The sequence below is a fragment of the Eptatretus burgeri genome, chromosome 16 (assembly GCF_056783735.1).
Source record: "Eptatretus burgeri isolate ZD-2024b chromosome 16, Ebu_testis_v1, whole genome shotgun sequence".
NCBI classification, from domain to species: domain Eukaryota; kingdom Metazoa; phylum Chordata; class Myxini; order Myxiniformes; family Myxinidae; genus Eptatretus; species Eptatretus burgeri.
In genome coordinates, this window is record NC_140976.1 from 41,529,866 (window position 1) to 41,548,367 (window position 18,502).

General features: G+C 41.6%; 2 protein-coding genes across 5 annotated transcripts in view; one reads left to right on the forward strand and one right to left on the reverse strand.

Moving 5' to 3' along the window:
- LOC147010939 (uncharacterized) overlaps positions 1-12,516 on the reverse strand; it is a 39,271-nt gene extending 26,755 nt beyond the window's left edge. The window contains exon 1 of the mRNA XM_085859825.1: positions 12,428-12,516. The gene's annotated coding sequence lies outside the window, so the exon portion shown is untranslated. The remainder of the gene's footprint in view (positions 1-12,427) is intronic.
- DHX37 (DEAH-box helicase 37) overlaps positions 1-18,502 on the forward strand; it is a 94,091-nt gene that overhangs the window by 69,191 nt on the left and 6,398 nt on the right. For all 4 annotated transcript variants that reach the window (XM_085859821.1, XM_085859822.1, XM_085859823.1 and 1 more), the window contains exons 20-28: positions 6,914-7,025; positions 8,019-8,119; positions 9,642-9,869; positions 10,879-10,982; positions 11,077-11,193; positions 11,332-11,510; positions 11,601-11,715; positions 11,842-11,979; positions 12,470-12,564. In XM_085859821.1, coding sequence (XP_085715947.1) covers positions 6,914-7,025; positions 8,019-8,119; positions 9,642-9,869; positions 10,879-10,982; positions 11,077-11,193; positions 11,332-11,510; positions 11,601-11,715; positions 11,842-11,979; positions 12,470-12,564 — 1,189 coding nt within the window. The remainder of the gene's footprint in view (positions 1-6,913; positions 7,026-8,018; positions 8,120-9,641; positions 9,870-10,878; positions 10,983-11,076; positions 11,194-11,331; positions 11,511-11,600; positions 11,716-11,841; positions 11,980-12,469; positions 12,565-18,502) is intronic.

Sequence of the window (18,502 nt, forward strand, 5' to 3'; positions counted from 1 at the left end):
TGCTTAAAGGCCCGGTCACACCTTGACGTTTTAGCCAACGTATGCCGATTTTTTTTTTAATTTTTTTTCTAAAACGCTGGCACACGTTGAATACATTATGGGTAAGTTTTGATAACATTGAGAGCACGCTGAAAAACACTGCCATACGTCGTTGTACGCTGGCTTTAAACGTTGTACTTTTTGGTTGTCCTCAAATTTTTTCATGCTTGAAATTTCACGACGTATGCCGGCGTATGACTCACACGTTCCGCTACGCTGGCCACAAGTTGTATGCACGGTCTGCGATCGTTGACAGACGTCAACACATGCTACTTGTAAGTTAATCATAAGTTGAGACACGCCGAGGTAATGTTTAGCGTACCCGAAACTTATTTCTACCTATGATTAACGTGTTGTTGGCACGTTACGCGATCGTTGCCACACATCGACAGACGTTACTTTTAAGTTACTCATAGGCTGAAAGACATCGGTATAATGGATCGTCCTTGCGTCAGCGTCCACGGCCACGGCCAGGACACTTATTTGCAGCATTCTTCAAACTTTTCTTCGGCATGACGAGGATGTTCACACTTCGATGTCTAGCTTGGCTATGATTCCAATTGTCCATCGGCAGCGTCTATTTAAAATAGTCGAGTTTGAGCGTTTTAACACGTTCAGAAGAAACGCTTCAAATTTCAAAACCCCTGCGTCAAAAAACAAAGGCGAGTGACAGCAATTTAAATCGTTCATTGTAAACAATGAAAATAGTTGAGTGGTACCGTTTAAAAGTCGTTGAGTGTTAAAAAAAAATCGAATTGTTGAGCGCAAGCGTCTACTTTCAATAGTGGGGTTTGAGCGATTTAGCACGTTCAATAGAAACGATTAAAATTTCCGAGCGCCAGCGTCAAAAAACAAAGGCGAGTGACAGCAATTTAAATCATTCATTGTAAACAATGAAAATAGTTGAGTGGTACCGTTTAAAAGTCGTTGAATGTAAAAAAAATCCAATTGTTGAGCGCAAGCGTCTACTTTCAATAGTGGAGATGCAGCCATTTAAATCGTTGAGTGGCAGCCTATGAATAGCAAACCCTACGTCACCGGCAAAGATAAACTGCCGCACGATATGGATAAGTTAGGCTATCGTTGGGCATAGTTTGTGAACGCCGGCTTCACGATAATTATTCGTTGGTATACCGTATCTATAAGTTATCGAAGCGCTCTATGCACATTATTAGTTCATTGTGCATTTGTCCAACCCGTTATGAATAGACCTAAATCGTAAAAACAAGCTATAGCTCATTGTTGAAAAAGCCCCATAAAAAAATTAGCTGCGAAGAACTTCGAACAATGGTGAAGAGATGTCTCCTACCCGTGGACACGCGGACGCAAGGACGATCCATCATAACCCACACCCTCCCCCTCACACTCACCTACTACTGCCAACATGAACAAACTACTACTAATACTAATACTGATACTGATACTGTTACTGCTGACATGGACATCGACTCAAAAAGGACTCGAAAACACTGTTGGGTTCCCCTTTTATGAGCAGCATTTTTATAAACCAATTCCCAAAACCGCTGGGAACACGTCTTTATATGGCAGTTCTAAGCTAGAAACACGTTCATTTATTTTTTTTTTTGTCGACCGGAAGACGTCATTGGAATACGTCTACATACGTCGATGTGTGTTGGGACTATGTAAAGAATTGGTTCAAAGCACGTCAAACATAAGTTGGAAATAAGTTTCGCGTAAAAAAAGACATTACCGCGACTTGTTTCGACTTATGAGTAGCTTATAAGTAGCCTTTGTGGACGTGTGTAAGCGTCCGCATATCGTGTGTACAACTTATCCCCATCGCATGCGGAACGTGTGTCATACGCCGATTACGTCCAAAAATTTTGAACATGTTTAAAATTTCTTGACGTACTTTACTTACTACGACGTATGATAGCGTACTTTAGCGTTCTACTCACGTATACCAAACTTACTCATACCGTATTTGACGTGCCCCAACGTTTTAGACACATCTTTCTTAGGTCGGCATACGCTGGCAAGATCGCCAAGGTGTGACTGCGATGTTGACACTTCCATTTCTACGGCAGTTATGATTTGAATCGTTGTGCGTCAGCCTTTTAATAGGCTACGTCACGACATCGTCGGCGATGCGTGCAACGCGCTATGCCTAAGTTAGACTATCGTTGGGCATCGGTTGTGTAGGCCGACAACAGGTTCAGCATTCGTTGGTATAAGTTATCTATAACACAACGAAACGTTCTGTGTCCGTTACTAATGCGTTATACATAAGACCAAGTCGCTATGAATACGTCCGAATCTTTAAAAAAAAAACATCAAAAGTTCATCGTAAGCCAGCGTTTTACATACATTTTAATACGTTGCCATCGCTGGCTAAAACGTCAAGGTTTGACCGGGCCTTAAGGTCCATGATGAACAAAACAACACGAGATTAAGTCAAGCACACGGAAAAATGATACAATCAAGAGACGCGGTAAACACGAGATGTACAGTAGAACAATGCTGCGTGACACGGCATGCTGTTTTACAGTGAACTTTTTTTTTTATAAGTAGAAAGAGGACACTAAAATAACGATAAAAAGTACAGTATAGTAAATGCATAAACCAGTAACATCGTTGTTTATTATCATTATCAAGTATTATTTAATGTGCAGTGTACATAATTGTGTGTGCTATTTTTATACGACTGGCAGCGCTACGTCGGCTACATCACTCGGCGATAGGAATGTTTCAGCTTTTTTTTTTTTTTTCAGAGCTGGCAGATCCGTCGTATATGCGATCCGTCGTTGCCCGGAACGTCGTTAAGCAGCACATGACTATATATATATATATATATATATATATATATATATATTTTTTTTTTTTTTTTTTTATCTTGCTAAAACGAAGTTTTTGCAAGATATGTTAGTCAGCTTGTATGTTTTTTTTTTGTTTGTTTTTTTTGTTTTGTTTTGTTTGTCTGTAATCACGTATAAAAAATTCTGCAGAGCACAGTTATCATTGGAAATTTTTGTAACTTCGCATATCAGAGGCCTATAGAGGTCCCTTTCAGTGCACAAAATTTTGAAGGTCGAGGTCAAAGGTCCAGGTCACTTTGTCGCAAATCAGGGGAGTCGACGAAACCCTTATTTTTTGAGTAATTTTGATCGGATCGTCTTCACCTTCATGGGAATATAGTTCATGGTCTGGCGCTCAGCTGATTAATTTTTGGTGGCGATTGGCCTTGACCTTCATATGGTTTTTTTTGTTGTTTTTATTTTTTGTTTTTGGTCTGTAATCATGTATAAATCACTCTGCAGAGCACAGTTATCATTGGAAATTTTTGTAACTTCGCATATCAGAGGCCTATAGAGGTCCCTTTCAGCACATAAAATTTTGAAGGTCAAGGTCAAAGGTCAAGGTCACTGTCGCAAATCAGGGGAGTCGACGAAACACTTATTTTTTGAGTAATTTTGATCGGATCGTCTTCAAACTTTATGGGAATATAGTTCATGGTCTGGCGCTCAGCTGATTAATTTTTGGTGGCGATTGGCCTTGACCTTCATGGTTAGCGCCTCAGGTCAAACATATTTGACCCCAAGGTCAAATTTTCAAGTTTTAGGAACCATATCGTGTAGTACCTCAAATTGAACACCTCGATGAGTGCTTTCTAGATATGTCAAGCTTGAGACATTATGACGTCATTTGGTGACGTTATGAGGCAAAAGCATATTTTTCATGGTTACTCTGTAGAACGATTCTCATCGGAATCTCTCGTAGGCAGATATTCCTCAAGGAGTCGCTCCTGGTGGATAGCAGCTCTGTTCACCTCAGTGTGACCTTAAAGAAGTCACACGTGGTCACCTTTTGGCAAGATACGGGTCACCCTGCGGGTGACATTGGTTTATTTTATTTTTTAATAGGCCTTCCGCCTCTTTACAGGCTAAGTGCCTTTGGTTGCCAATTATCCAGGTAGCACAGCAGCCTTTCAGCCTGTTGTATATTGGTGCTGCCAACAACCTTATGGCGATTGCATTGTTTGATTAGATCGAATCAAAACTAAAATTTGATCAGGATGCTGGCACGTAAAGACTCGCTCTTACAAAATATATTATGGGATCTCTAACATTCACCAGCATCCACTGTTGGTAGCTTATGCCTCCAGCTTGACGTACAATCCAACGGTCAGTGCACTCATTGATTGATGAAACACCCTGTCTGTGAAGCAACTCGGGAACAACTTCTGGTTGGGTTGAGACTTGAAGCCAGCAAGAAGGCAGCAAGAAGGTGAGAAAGTTCAAAAGAAAGTGCTTGGCAAACAAAAGAAAACAAATAAATAAATAAACGCTCCTATTTTCACTTGTACCTTTTTTCTCATTTAAAATAAATTGCTTGGACCTGGAATTTCTAACTGCATTTTAAAGTGGAAACAGAACTGGGAAAGAAAGTCTTTGTTCGAACATGTTCTGGTTATGTCTCCTTTTTTTCCAGAATGATGTTTATTTGCATTTTCTGTAGTTTTTCATTCTTTGAGCAGTATGGCATCAGGCGATCCCATAAATGTAATAAATTTCCTCCATGGATTGTTGCCTACTGGTGCGTGCCCCGGTTTAGAATAGGTACACCGTATCCCTATGTGTCGTAAGAGGCGACTAAAAGGGTTGGCGTTAGGAAGGCATCTGACCGTAAAACATTGCCTCAAAAATAATGGAACCATGACGATTGTCATGGGGCCCGCAAGGATAACCCTCGCTCTAGCAGGGAAAATGGCCGTGTGTGTGTGTGTGTGTGTGTGTGTGTGTGTGTGCGTGCGTGCGTGCGTGCGTGCGTGCGTGCGTGCGTGCGTGCGTGCGTGTGTTTGAGAGAGAGAGACAGACAGAGATATTGTTGCCTTATCAAGTGGTGATGGCCGAAATAGCATTTTCACAAAAGTGCAATAACCCCACAAGCCCCAATGGTGGACCCATTCCTGGTCAAGAATGCATCGAGCAAACCTGGTTTGAAGGCAGAGTGCCACTACGTTTCGTTCATTAGAGGAAGGAAGTTTATTTAGTGGTGATATAAACACACACTTCAGATGTATTGCTGAAGACTAGCAGAGTACCCACCTTATGATCTTGTTCCAAGCATGCGACACGTTCTTCTGACACCTAGCTTTATTCGGATGGTGCATAGGCAACTGACAGCTCTGTATAGCAAAAATAAATAACTTGGTTACGTGCATGAAGCAAAAACATGCCTACTGCTTACAATTCAAAATGCCTCACTGCACTGGAAAACGTCGGGAGAGGAATACTGTACTGTAAATGGTGGAGACTTGTAATACCCTCCCCCACGTGGAGGCAGCGCTACACGATACACATTTTCATAGAGAACTTGCGTCTCCTCCCTTACCTCCTCCAAGACCACCAGCAAAGATAAAAACACCACCATACATTAATTATGGTTATGCTGATCCTTTGTAGCAAGTCTGGATGTCATCGGCCCAGAACTGTAGGGGGAGTAGCCCAACAACCAAACACATGGTCCGTGAATTATAGTAAGGATGCAGGTTGATGTTCAATAATTGATGAAGACACAGGTTTATGTTTAAGTATGCAGAAGTCTGTATAAATCAAATGTTAAAGTTTCCTACCGCTGACTGCATTTATCAGAAATGTAAGAATTTACTATTCAGGACAAGAGGATGTAACAAAATATGCAATTATCTTGAAAATGCATTTATTTTTAAGCCTCTGCTGATGATGTCGCATGTTTTGGAGTTGTCCGTCCATCCGTGCTAATTTTCTCTGTTTTCTCTGCAACCGCTTATCCGATTGACACAAAATTTTCACCAAAGGTGTGACTACTCATTTGGAATATTTTAATGATAATTATGACATCATAGGTCACGTGGTGTGGTGGCCATGTTGGAAAAAAGGAAAAACTTTGGAGCTCTGTATCTCAAAAAGTGCTCTATGGAAAAAATTGAAACTTGGCATATGTGTGAAGTACCTCGTTTGGGAAAAAAGTTTTTTGGTGATGTCATAGGTGGCTTCGTTATGATGTCATAATTGCATATGTCGAACGCTTTATTCGATCAGTATAAAAATTTTTGTGGGATATCTGGGGCTAAATTGTATTGGGGGTGGTGGGGGGGGGGAATTGAAGATGTCATCGGTCACGTGGTTCGGCAGCCATATTGTTTTTCACATAAAAAAACCTTCAAATATCTTCTCCAAAACGGCTGAACCAGATCCAGGCGAATCTTTACAGGTATGATCGCCTATCCATGAAGAGCAAAAGGTTTTCCACCTATGATGTCATAAGTCACATGGTTTGGCAGCCATATTTGATTTACCCTAAAATCTTTAAAAATCATCTTCTCCAGAACGGCTTGACAGATTGAGGTGAAATTTCACACGCATTAAGTCTTTGGAATGCCAGGATGTTCATAAATAATTAATAGGTCAGATGGTCTGGAAGCCAGATTGGATTTAACGAAAATCTTGAAAAAAATTCTTTTTCTCGAACCACTTCATCAATCAATGTGAAACGTCACAGTTATGATCGAGTCATCAGGGGGAATATATGTTTTAAATTTCAACCTGATCGGACGCATGGTCTGGTAGCCAGAATTATTTAATATTTTGAATCTGAGTTCATGGATTTAAATCAAACTTGGTAAATGTATGTATCATGATGTAATAATGTGGACGGAGGCATATCTAGCAACGTTGCAATGTCAAAGAGTGCCCTTCTACTTTTTTTCTGCATTGAAGGTGGCAAATCAAAATGATAAGCACCATTGAATGCCCATTGTCTTACCCTCCTCCCCACACCACCACCCCCGTCCACCCACCTATCTTTATTCACTTGATGCTGACGTCATATTTTAACAATCTTGTGTACTTCTAATTTCTCATCCCAAATGTAGGCTGTACAGTTCGGCTGTGTTTTCTGAACTGCCTCGTTATCCCCCTCCTGAAATATCACGGAGCCCGGTGGATGGGTTGGTACTTCAGCTGAAGGACTTGGGAATTGATAAGGTAACAATAATGACATTGCTTTAAGGTTTGCGCAGCCATTTTGGAACCTTAGCAGCAGTGTAGTGTTGATCTAATATATTATGTAATGACAAAAGACCTTGGGGGGTGGGGGGGGGAGTAACTCCAGAGGCCAGTAAATATGGAAAACAATAAATTTTATTTTTTTACTGCCCAGAAAGTTTAGAGATGGCACATCATGTGACTTGACATGGAACCTGTGGCCATGACTGCAGCTTTCAATGTCACTCTTATTGAAGCTAGCAGTATAAGATAACATGGTGATGGAATTTGGCAATCTAGAGAACATTTTACTTAAATTATAGATTTCTTTGGTTGAACCACCGGAAGGAGCTTCACCTGAAGCATTATCAAGTGACAATTCCAAAAAATCTTCAAAATCTGAATATTCGGATGATGTCCATGTATCCATGCCTTTCTCATTCCAAGATCCTTTCATCGAATGCATGTCCGAATGAATTCCTGAAACCCTTTTTTTCTCTTATTGCACTCACAAGTTGTATAAAATATCATTTGGCCACTGAATACTCCATTAGTAACATATACCTCATTGATCCGATATTATTCATGTTTTACGACTGCCATTGATGACGTCATTCACACGTAAAAGTCAACTGCTTCCGAAGAATTTGCATATTCGAACGATTTTCAGCTGTCGAGCCATTGATTTTCTTCATTAACGTCTAAGGTGGTTTTTGAAAAATGTTTTTCTGACTGCATAATATTGCAGACACTAAACATTTTGAAAAAAAGAGAAAACTCCAAAGTTAATAAATCTTTTCTGGTCATATTTTTTATGCTTTCTGTCATATAGCTTGCCCTTCACACCTTTTTCATTGTGGCAGGTTCATCATCATCATCATCATCATCAGCAAGCTCTTCGCTGTATTCTTCCAGTCATCTAATAAGACTTCCTGTGTTCCTTCCTTTCCAAACCCCTATGCACCCCCACTCCCCACCCCCAATTCCATTCAGGTGGATCATTTTCCATTCCCCACGTCACCATCAGCTGACGCACTCAAAGAGGCAGAAGTTCTTTTGTTGGCTCTTGGAGCTCTGGAGGCCCCACCCGAACAGTAATTATCACAACTTCTTCTGTCAAATGCAGCACAAGGCTGTGGGGTTGCATCATTGGCTGAGGGCGTGGCTGCGCCTTTGATGCAATGCCCTCTGCTGGTTAGGGCAGGTATTTGTAATATTTTTGGGATGCCGGTGATGGCTCGCCTACTCTGCGCAAAGGACAGCATGAGATCGTTAACATCCACCAATAAATGTTGGCAGACGGGATTCCCGTTTAACGTCCATCGGAGGGACGGCACACAAATTGATGAATCGCCCTGCCTGTGAAACACCGGGATGATGGTTTTTCGCTGGGTCAGGATTTGTGCCCAGGATAGACAGCTTGGAGGTGAGTGTGCGTACGTCTCGGCCATCCTGCCAGGATCATCACTGGAATTAAACAAATCCAAAGAAATTATAATTTCCAATCAGATTTGGTTGCTTATCCTGGGTTTTTTTTTTTTAGGTGTTCGGATTGTGATGTGAAAATCCGTGATTTTCTTGATACCAAAATTTGGGGAGCAAAACAATGTGTCTCTTCAATAATTTTGATGCTTTACATGTTTGATATTCTTCTGCATTGTTTGCTTTGAAATTTGCTGTTTTTCCACCAATACAAACTACCTTTTCCTTCAGCAGATGGACTATAATTTATTGTGCAGTGCTCTTACCCATTAAAAAAAAAAAACTCTACTTGATCTTCATAAAATTTGTGCAAGGAAGAAAGAGTAGAGTTTTATTTTATTTTCCTTATTATTTCAGGAGTTGAGTCATACTATTTGGGCAACCTATCATCGACTATAATAAATAGAGGTTGTGTGGCTGTAGCTATTTCGGCAATATTCACTCGTCGATTGGTTGCAGGACTGACCATTGGGGTGTGCCTGGTTTTCCCTTCACTCATTGATTTGTTGTGGCAGTGACTAATTGGATCTTGCCGCTTTTCCCAGCATTGTTATTCGCATCTGTTGTTATCGCGTCTATCTGCATCAGCAAACAACGATCCGTCTTTGTGGTGCGGCAAATCATGTGCTTTCCTCACCTCGTTTTACCTTACCTCTCACAGCGGTGATTACAATATTGATTACAATATTACGGTGTGGCGTCATTATCACACACTTTCCTCACCTCGTGACTCATCCTGGTGATTACTATATTGTTAGCGTTGCCATCCTTGACAATTTTGCATTTCTTTAACTCCCCGTACAATAAGTGGTGTTCGGTGGGCCGACACGGGTACTCCCGCCCAGAGGGTGGGTGTGCCCGCTAGTCAAATACAATCGTTAAAGTCCACATTCTTCCTGACAATGGCCAGAATACAGCACTCTGCACAAATCTGCCTTGTCGACTCATCTTACTTTGACTTGAATACATTGTCGTCCAAAACGTGCTAAAGAATGAAATCTTGGTAAAAGTGATGAGCTCATCTAAATTATTTAGTAGGTTATAATATCTGTACTATAAGAATGAACAAGACTCAATGGATGTTTCTTTTTCCTATTATTTTCCTTCCATGTTTGTTGTCTCCGTTGTGTACAGGCAAAAGTTGGAAAAGGCACACGATCGCCCCATCTCCAAGCTTGGTCGACGAATGGCGGCCCTTCCCGTTTCCCCTCGCTATGCGAAGATGCTCATTCAGGCTGCTACCTGTGGTCCAGATGGCCATTGTGCAGAGGGTGTTGAGCAGAAGAAAGCAGCAGAAATGGTGCAGCTGATCATTTGCATTGTTGCTGCATTGTCAGTCAGGGAGATATTTGAGGAAACGATGTACGTATGTTTGGATACAATACATTTATCCATTTGTTCTATTTTGGCTTTGATTTAAAATCCATGATGTCTGCATTTCATCCTAGTTTGTGATCTGCTTGCAGGAGATAGATTAATGGAGGTTGTCTTTTAAAGTTGTTGCTGATGTAAACTCAGTTGTTGAAAACAATACGAGTTATTACATCGTAGTAAGTACTAATTGATTTAATTATCCAAGAATTTGATGTTATAATTATACATGAATTACATCACCATTGACCACGCAAGACTGACGTAACCTATCAAAACAGTTACAAAGGTGTTCCAGAAGCTTTTCCATGACAACATTAGCTCCACTTTCTTTTGTCAGATATCCGAGTTTGATGTGAAGCAAAGTTATACCTAGAAGGCCACGCGGTTGAGCACATACCTCTGCAATGCAATGCCTGATCCAGTAGAACATGTTGGGGCCAATAATTTTTTTTTCATATCATACCATGTATCATTTTTGGCCCAATCTCTCAATGGCAAATAATCACTTCAAAAATTAAAAATTTCTCGTATGCGGATCTGAATTTGGACCTTTCCGATCTGAATTCTGATCAAAATCGAATCGATTCGTCCTCATCACACCCAACCTGTCCACCAAGTTTCGTCTGATTCCGTCCACAACTTTTTTGAGATATCGTGCAAAATATCGTTTTATCCCTATTTCTCAATTTTGAAGAATCACTAAAAAAATTCTAATTGTCAGTTCTGCAACCGGATCGTCACGAAAATCTAATCGGCTCCTCCTTATCACACACTCAACCTGGCCACCAAATTCCATCCGAACTCGTCCACAACTTTGAGATATCCTGCACACAAACAGACAGACGGGGGTGAAAACATATCCTCCTTCCACCTTTGGTGATTTGGGGGGGGGGGGGTAATGAACGTGGGATTTTGAGGTGGGGGAGGTGGAATATGGTTTCTGCAAGTACGCCTATCCATGTAAACACATGTTAAGGTCTGCATGCTCTCGTGGCAGAGAGGCCGAAGGAAAAGCAAAGGCAGCACGAATTAGGCAGATGAAGCGTCTCTGGGGAAGGGAAGGACCCGAGGGCCTGCTTGGAGATCTGAAAGTGCTTCTGGGTAAGATGGGATGTACCCGGTACGTCATTCTTTCATCTCTAATTTGTTATTGTGACACAACATGAGGTGTGGAATACTTTGTGGTGCTGCACAGGTGCAGTTGGTGCATGTGAGGTGGCCAACTGGACAACAACGTTCTGCCAAACGAATGGGCTCCGTTACCGTGCCATGCGAGAAGTACAGAAACTTTGCCGTCAACTTACAAAAGCTGGTTAGTATTCTTGAGTGTAATTTTCTCTAAGTTTTATGCAACCAGCAGCACTTTCTCAAACTTATCTGTGATGTAAGTTGCACTTCCTGTGTTCCTTTGATTCACACTTTGCTGTGATTGCTGACACTTGTCTTTCAGTGGTGGACGTTTTCCCCGATCTGCCGTCCCCACCTCCTCTCCTCCCTCCATCTCTGCCTGTGCTCAACTGCCTCCGTAAGATTGTGCTCACAGGAATGGGAAGCAGAATCGCCAGGCTCGGACCCCCACCTGATGATGAAGCACAGTCCATCCAATCCAATCAAAAACATCCCTACCAAGTATGCAAAACTTTATTTACCTCTTATCACCTGCTCTCTTGCTGATGTTTTTGCTCACCCCATGTCTCCATACTTCATTGTTCCTGGCAGAGTGCAGAGATGGAACACTCACTTTACATACATCCCACCTCCATCCTGTACCGTTCAGCCCCACAATACATCATCTACCAGGAGCTCATTGAAACCTCTCTGCCTTACATGAAGGGTAAGTGCTTAAAAATGGGTAGGGTTAATTAGGGACAGGAAGGAAGAGTACCATATTGGCAGTTCATGACGATGACTCCTGCACTCCATATTTTTGTGACACATCATCTTATTCCTGCCTCACTAGGTGTGACAGCCATAGAGCCAGAGTGGATCCCTGAAATGCTTCCTCATCTCTGTACCTTCGGGCTTCCACTTGCTTCACCGGCTCCTCGCTTCTGCCTCCAATCTGGGCGCGTTAAATGCTGGCGCAGCGGCACATTTTGTGAGTTGCAAGGAGCAGCACATAAAACCGCTCTCCTGTAAACGTAGCATTCCACCCTGCTTGTTGTCTTATTTTTTTTCTTTCCTAACTAGTTTTTCAAAGTTTGGTGTTTGGCCTCCTCTTGGATTGATGGATTGTTGTTTTCTATAATTCATGCCATTTAATTATTGACAGCTTTATCAAGGCCTAACTGCTCTTGGAGACACCTCTTATTTCACCATATTCCTATTCTCTTTTCTTTATAAAACAAGTCAGTAGTTGAGTAGCCATCTTCTTGCCTTTGTCCTTTTTCATGTGATGTTTTTAATGTATTTCTTTTTCCTTCTAGTCTTTATCACTCCAAAAATTGTTGTTGTTTTTTGGGGTGGGGGGGGGGGGGATTTCCAAACTGAGCGATGCAATAAATGCCAAATATAAACTTGAAGAAAAGAGATTTTTACCGACCGACCTTAGTCGTATCTTTTCTTCTTCCCTTCAATGACCTTGGCAGCACATTGGGCCTGGGAACTCCCTCCCGTGGAAATGGACCATCCCGTTGATGTCCAGCTCCTTCGCCATTTTGCTCGTTTCCTATTGGAAGGAGAGGTGGGAAAGGGATAACGTGATCTATCCCTGCATTGTGCTGTTGTGATTATTTTTTTCCCCCAACCTCTAGTGATTTAATACAGCATTTAAATGGTAAAGCAGAGAGAAGAGTTGGTCACCATTTGCTTTGTGCAGTGCCGTGTCTGTGGGTGTTTATCCCCCACTCAACCACAAGTCTTTAATACCACCCAGTCCCAAATGCTAATTCATTCCCCCCCCCCCAAATCCAATCCCAAGTCCTCAAGCCCCCCCACCCCCCAAAATCACAAGTCTTCAAAATCCTCAACTCCCCCACCCCAATCCGAGTCCAGCCCCCCGCCCCCAAGCCTTAATCCTCCTCTCCCCAACTCTATGCCTCCTCCCCCTTTCTTCTAAAAAGTCTGAATTCCCCAACCCCAAGACCTCGACCCCTGCCTCCCAACCCCTTCGTCACCTATATCCACCCCCCCCACCTCAACTCTGTCTTTCCCCATCCCTTTCTTCTTCAAGTTCACAACCTTCCCTCCCCAATCCCCAAGTCCACAACCTTCCCTCCCCCAATACCTCAACCTCCCTGTCCAAACTCTCTGCCCCCACCCCAACCCTCTATCCTGCTTCCCCCTTTCATCACGTATTTAACAAAGTTTATGTTCCTGTTCATTTAGAACAATATTACAAGTAAATGAAAAACTCGTTTGATTCCCAATCTCGCGATATTCTGTCATCTCACGATTCTTCAGTCAAAATAGCGGTTAAGTAAGCTAAATGATAAAAAAAATTAATCTGTCATTTGTAATGGAAAAAAATATATATATACAACCAGAACTCCTCGGACAAAGACCTTTGTAATAAAATGGTTTCATGGTGCCTGGTTCGTGTAGCTTCAAAGATAATCGTTGGATAGATGCACAGAGAAACAAACAAACAGAACAAGCAGATTATTATATAGGATTTTTCAATTCATACAAGTATTTAATGATGAGTAATGAATGCAGTAAATATACAGTACACACATACATGTGTACACAGTGCTCCTTAAATCGGATCCCATTTTTGTGCTTCCACTGACGAAGTCACTGGTGGCATTATGTTTTAGTGTTGTCCGTCCGTCCGTCCGTCTGTGCTAATTTTCTGTGTTTTCTCTGCAACCGCTTATCCAATTGACACACAATTTTCACCATAGGTGTGACTACTCGTGTAGAATGTTGACATGATAATTGTGACATCATGGTTCACATGGTGTGGCAGCCATGTTGAAAAAAAATTTAAACTTGGCACAGGACAAGTACTCCTCATGGGAAACAAGTATGATTTTAATTTTCTGGGATGATATCATAATTGCATACGTTGCACACCCGACATGGGTACTCCCACCCGGGGGGAGGGGTGCAGGGGTGCCTGCTTGTTTTGGAAATTGAAAGTTTGTAAAGCCTTAAATCTGATGCTTAAAGTTAATGATGTAAAATATCTTAATCATCGACTATTTTTACTTGTCAAGGATTGCCCATATGGCCAGCATTCCGATATCGATATATATATATATATATATATATATATATATATATATATATATATATATATATATATATATATATAAACATACATATGTGTAAGACATAATCTGTGGTGATGCTCACCATAACAGTCAGGAGGTTCATCAGATGTATAAATGATGAACGTGATCAGCATTGGTTAGATATTTAGTGGTATTCCATCATGATGATGGCAAATAAGGCCAAAATTCAGATTGGTGGCTCTGTTTGATGTTTAACTGAAGTTGACCACATAATCTTTGTCTGACAGAGTCACCGGGCCGAGGCCTCTGTGTTGGAGGCGACGCTTTGGTGTAGGTCTGTCTCTCATGGGGATCGGTGGAGTGCTCGTCATACTCCACATGTTTCGATATCTATCTATATATGTCGTGTCCAGGGGGTTTAAACCCTACCTGGACGGATGGCTAAAGTTCTCCCTTGGAGGCCTACAGCCAAGACTTGCGGAGTTTAATGCGCGCGTGGGAAAACAGTTGAGCGATGTACCGGAACGGCACAAATACACTGACACAAGCAAATTTAATAACAACAATCAAATATGTAAAATGACAATTCAAACTATAATAATGAAAGGAAAATGTGAGGTTGACTAATAGACGAGGTATTTCTGAGAAATGTGCATCCCAGAAGCATTTTTTAGTAAAAGTTGGGAACATGTCTTTTTAACATAATAAAGGTATGCTGAATTCGACTAGCCCTATTACCAAGCTTAATTTTGAGTTTTTGACCATCTAATTAGCATAAACAAAATGGCTGCCAAATTGACAATTTTGGGCACTTTCTTGGGACAGGCACTACTATACCATTTAAATAAATGCACATTGTTCACATGTACGCATCGTAGAAATGTCCCTTGAGCAATAGATCAAAGCCACAGGCTAATAAAATTCGTAACATGCCAAAAATCTATTATTATGCTAATTAGCTACCGCCATAACCCCAAAAAATCTATTTTCTGCTGTTACTATGCATCCAAACCTGACAAATGAGATGTCAAGAAAAATGATTAAGACATATTTGAAGCATTTTAATTAAGGTTTACATGGTTACCGATGTTTATTAATAAGATGTAGAAGTTAAAGTTGCTAGTCTGTAATCATAAAAACTAAACAAAGTTCTATAATGCTGCTACGTGAACAAATTTCAGTCAGCATAAACAGTTTTCAGGAATGCCAAACGTCTTTTTGGCAAATCACATTGTATTCATGCAAGGAGTCTGATCATCAATCTGTTGCTGGCATGCACACATTGATGTGCATCGTAATCCTGAATTCAGGCATGTGCAGCGTCGAGTCTTGCATTGTTTCCGACATGCACAGGCTACCATCTCGAGGCAACTGTCCGGAATGGGACTCGATGCCAACAGTATGGGTTGCAGTCCTGATTCCCCAAGTCTCCATCCCATTTCAGAGGGTGCAAGGAGCTCGGGTATGGGGCAGTGGGAATTTCTCCATATCATTGCTTGATGGTGTACTCTCATCAAATGGAAACTGAGCGCATCACTTGTTGGGGCCATGGCTTCTGGTTTCCCCATCTTGGAGAACAATAAATGCCATGCTGCATCAACAGAGTCTGTTGTGTGCACATTGTATATTCTGCAGACAAAGGTTTCTGAAGATTTGATGGTTTCCTCTGTGAGTTCACCAATGCCCAAGTTCTTCAACAATTCATGGTGCTCTTCGAAGACCTTCCATGATGATCGTTCGGTGTGATTCGCGATGTAGGAGGTGGTGTCACAACCAGTCAATGTGTGATATGCCAGCAAGGATGCTGCTGAGCCTCTTGGTAGTTTGTCTGTGAGACTGTGAGGACTGTATGTTCCGGTCCAAAATGTGAAGATATTGCCATGCATCTCTTCACGGCGGTATTCAAAGTATCCAACTCATGAGCGGGAGCAAGGATTATCGTCAAATATCCTACTGCTGTTTGTTCTGGTTCCTCTGATGGCAATGAATGATTGAATAGTGTCCAAGAATGTTTTATCTCTGAATTTTGACGGCACAAGAAGAAAGCTAGGTCTGTAGCTTTTGCTTGTCTTGCATACTCATTGTCATCCTCAGATTTGCTGAAGCAGGCTTCGTCGACGGGTTCTGTGAATACTGGCTTGCATTTTCCACAAGTTATACTGACAGGATGCAGTTCCTCCAGGCCATTTGGAACAATCAAAGTATGTCTTGTGGATAGCTCGAGATTTTTAGATCCTCGTGGAGGATCTCTAAGTCTTACTCACGTTGTTGTTCTTCATCTTCTTCTTGTGGACTTTTTTGTTTCACAGCCTACAGTTTTCATCGAAACTTCCTGAAACTTGGCATATACATGTAAAAATACCCTACACAGACAGTAACCATCTCCGATTTTGAAAATTCATCCTAGAAAAAAAAGTTACGACGTCAAAATATCTCCGCTAATGGAAATCGCCTAAAAAATTATCTCCGAAACAAGGCAAGCTTTTTGAATTCTGTTTTTTGCGGGAATCGAACAGGGCATTAGCACAGATTAATTACCGCACATATGATGCATCACTATGACGTCATATCAATTTTTATGACGTCATTCCTATTTTTTGACATTTTTGTTTCACAACCCAGAGTTTTCATCGGATCTTCGTGAAAGTTGCCATGTATATGCAGAAAGCCCACGCACAGGCAGTAACCATCTCCGATTTTGGAAATTCTTCCTGGAAAAAAAAGTTGACGTCACAATATCGCCGCTAATGGAAATCGCCTATACCATTATCTCCGAAACTGGGCAAGCCGTTTGAATTTTGTTTGCGGGAATCAAGCCGGGCATTAGCACAGATAATTTATCGCAAACCTGATACATCACAATGATGTCATATTCGTTTTTTATGATGTCATCATTAAGAGGACGAGGATATTAGCTCATTTGAGCTTGTTAAGAGAAGCATCAGTTGTTTGGCCTCATTGCCATGCTGCCATTTGAGTTGCATGGAAGGTATTCTTTCCATCAAGTGTTTCATCAAGGATGTCAATGTTATCACAGGTGTAGTGGATGAATTTATTTGCCTCAATGTTTGGTGGAATGAGGGCACCAGTTGCTTTGTCCAATGATTTGAGAGTGCTCTCAGCCAAGGAAGTGTCTACTTGCAACACCTGTTCGTAACTCAGGCAATGCCCTGCCTTGTTGAACAATCGTACTAGGTCTTCTGACCGTGTAGCTTGATGAAGAGTACTTGCAAGACCAACATGTTTTGGAGTCCATTTTTTGCCACCACTGACACAGGAGACAAGATCTTGTGCCACATTCAGAACTCTGCTCCGGACATGCTCTTCATTGTTCCCAGGGCTATGATCTTCAAGGGATGCCTGGCCACCGACGATCAGTCTCAGTATCATATAGAAACTCTCGGGAATGCATGCTATAGCATCTTCTTCACTGACAGAGAGAACCATTTGTGTCCTGGAGTTTCCATCATGTCTCCACGGACTTTCATAGCTACATGAACAAGAGAAAGGAAAATGTCATCCTGGGGCTCATACTTAGGAAAGGCTAACTTTTCCTCACTCTCCTCTGTGTCTGCTTTCATCTGCAAAACTGCTGTTGGCTGGTACTTAGTGGAAATCAATACGGTTTTTCGTTCTGATATACAACTGTCAAAAGGTTGAAAGAAATTGAAAATGTTCCTCTTCTGCTTTGATGGGATGGCTGAATCATGGTTGAAGATTCCTCAGCTAGCTCCTTGTACCTTTCCCATACATCATCCAGAAGAATCACATGTCCTTTGTCAGCTGATTTATGGAGCTCTTGGCAAAGTCATATCATAGCAAGGTCTGTATTTGATGACTCCTGCTTTGTTTTGGAGGTAGACCTGTTAAATGCGTGAAGACAAGGCAGATGATATTTGGCTTCAGCTGCAATTAGGTCAATGACTCCTGCCAGTCGAAAGCCAACTTTGTAGTCAAGATGTGAGGCTTGAATTATTTGATCACTCATTTGCTTAGTCATGACGGAGATCAGTCGTGCCTTCTTATTTGCAGTTTGACAGAAAATGCAAAGGCTCCAGTTGACTGATTGCACACCTTTTCGCAATGAATGCCTGTTACCACCTGGAACACCTGAACCGCAACCTGCTCCCTCTGTTGAATACTCTGAGTCCTCTGAAGACATTCTATTTTACTCTTGTCCGTGAAGTGGACATAGCACATTCTGTGCCACACGAGATACGGCTGTGGCAGAATCTAATGCATTCTCAAGACGATCAATTAAGTCTATACTTTTGGAGTCCCTCAGCTTCTTTCTGCTAAAGGCTACATTCCTTAGTGTTGCGAGTCCATGTTCAGTTGCTTCACTCAGGTTTTTTCTGGCTTTATGCGTTTGGCAGAAAATGCACAAGCTGTCGTCTACAGGTGACGGCCTCTTCAAGCTCATCACAGGATCCATTATAGCCT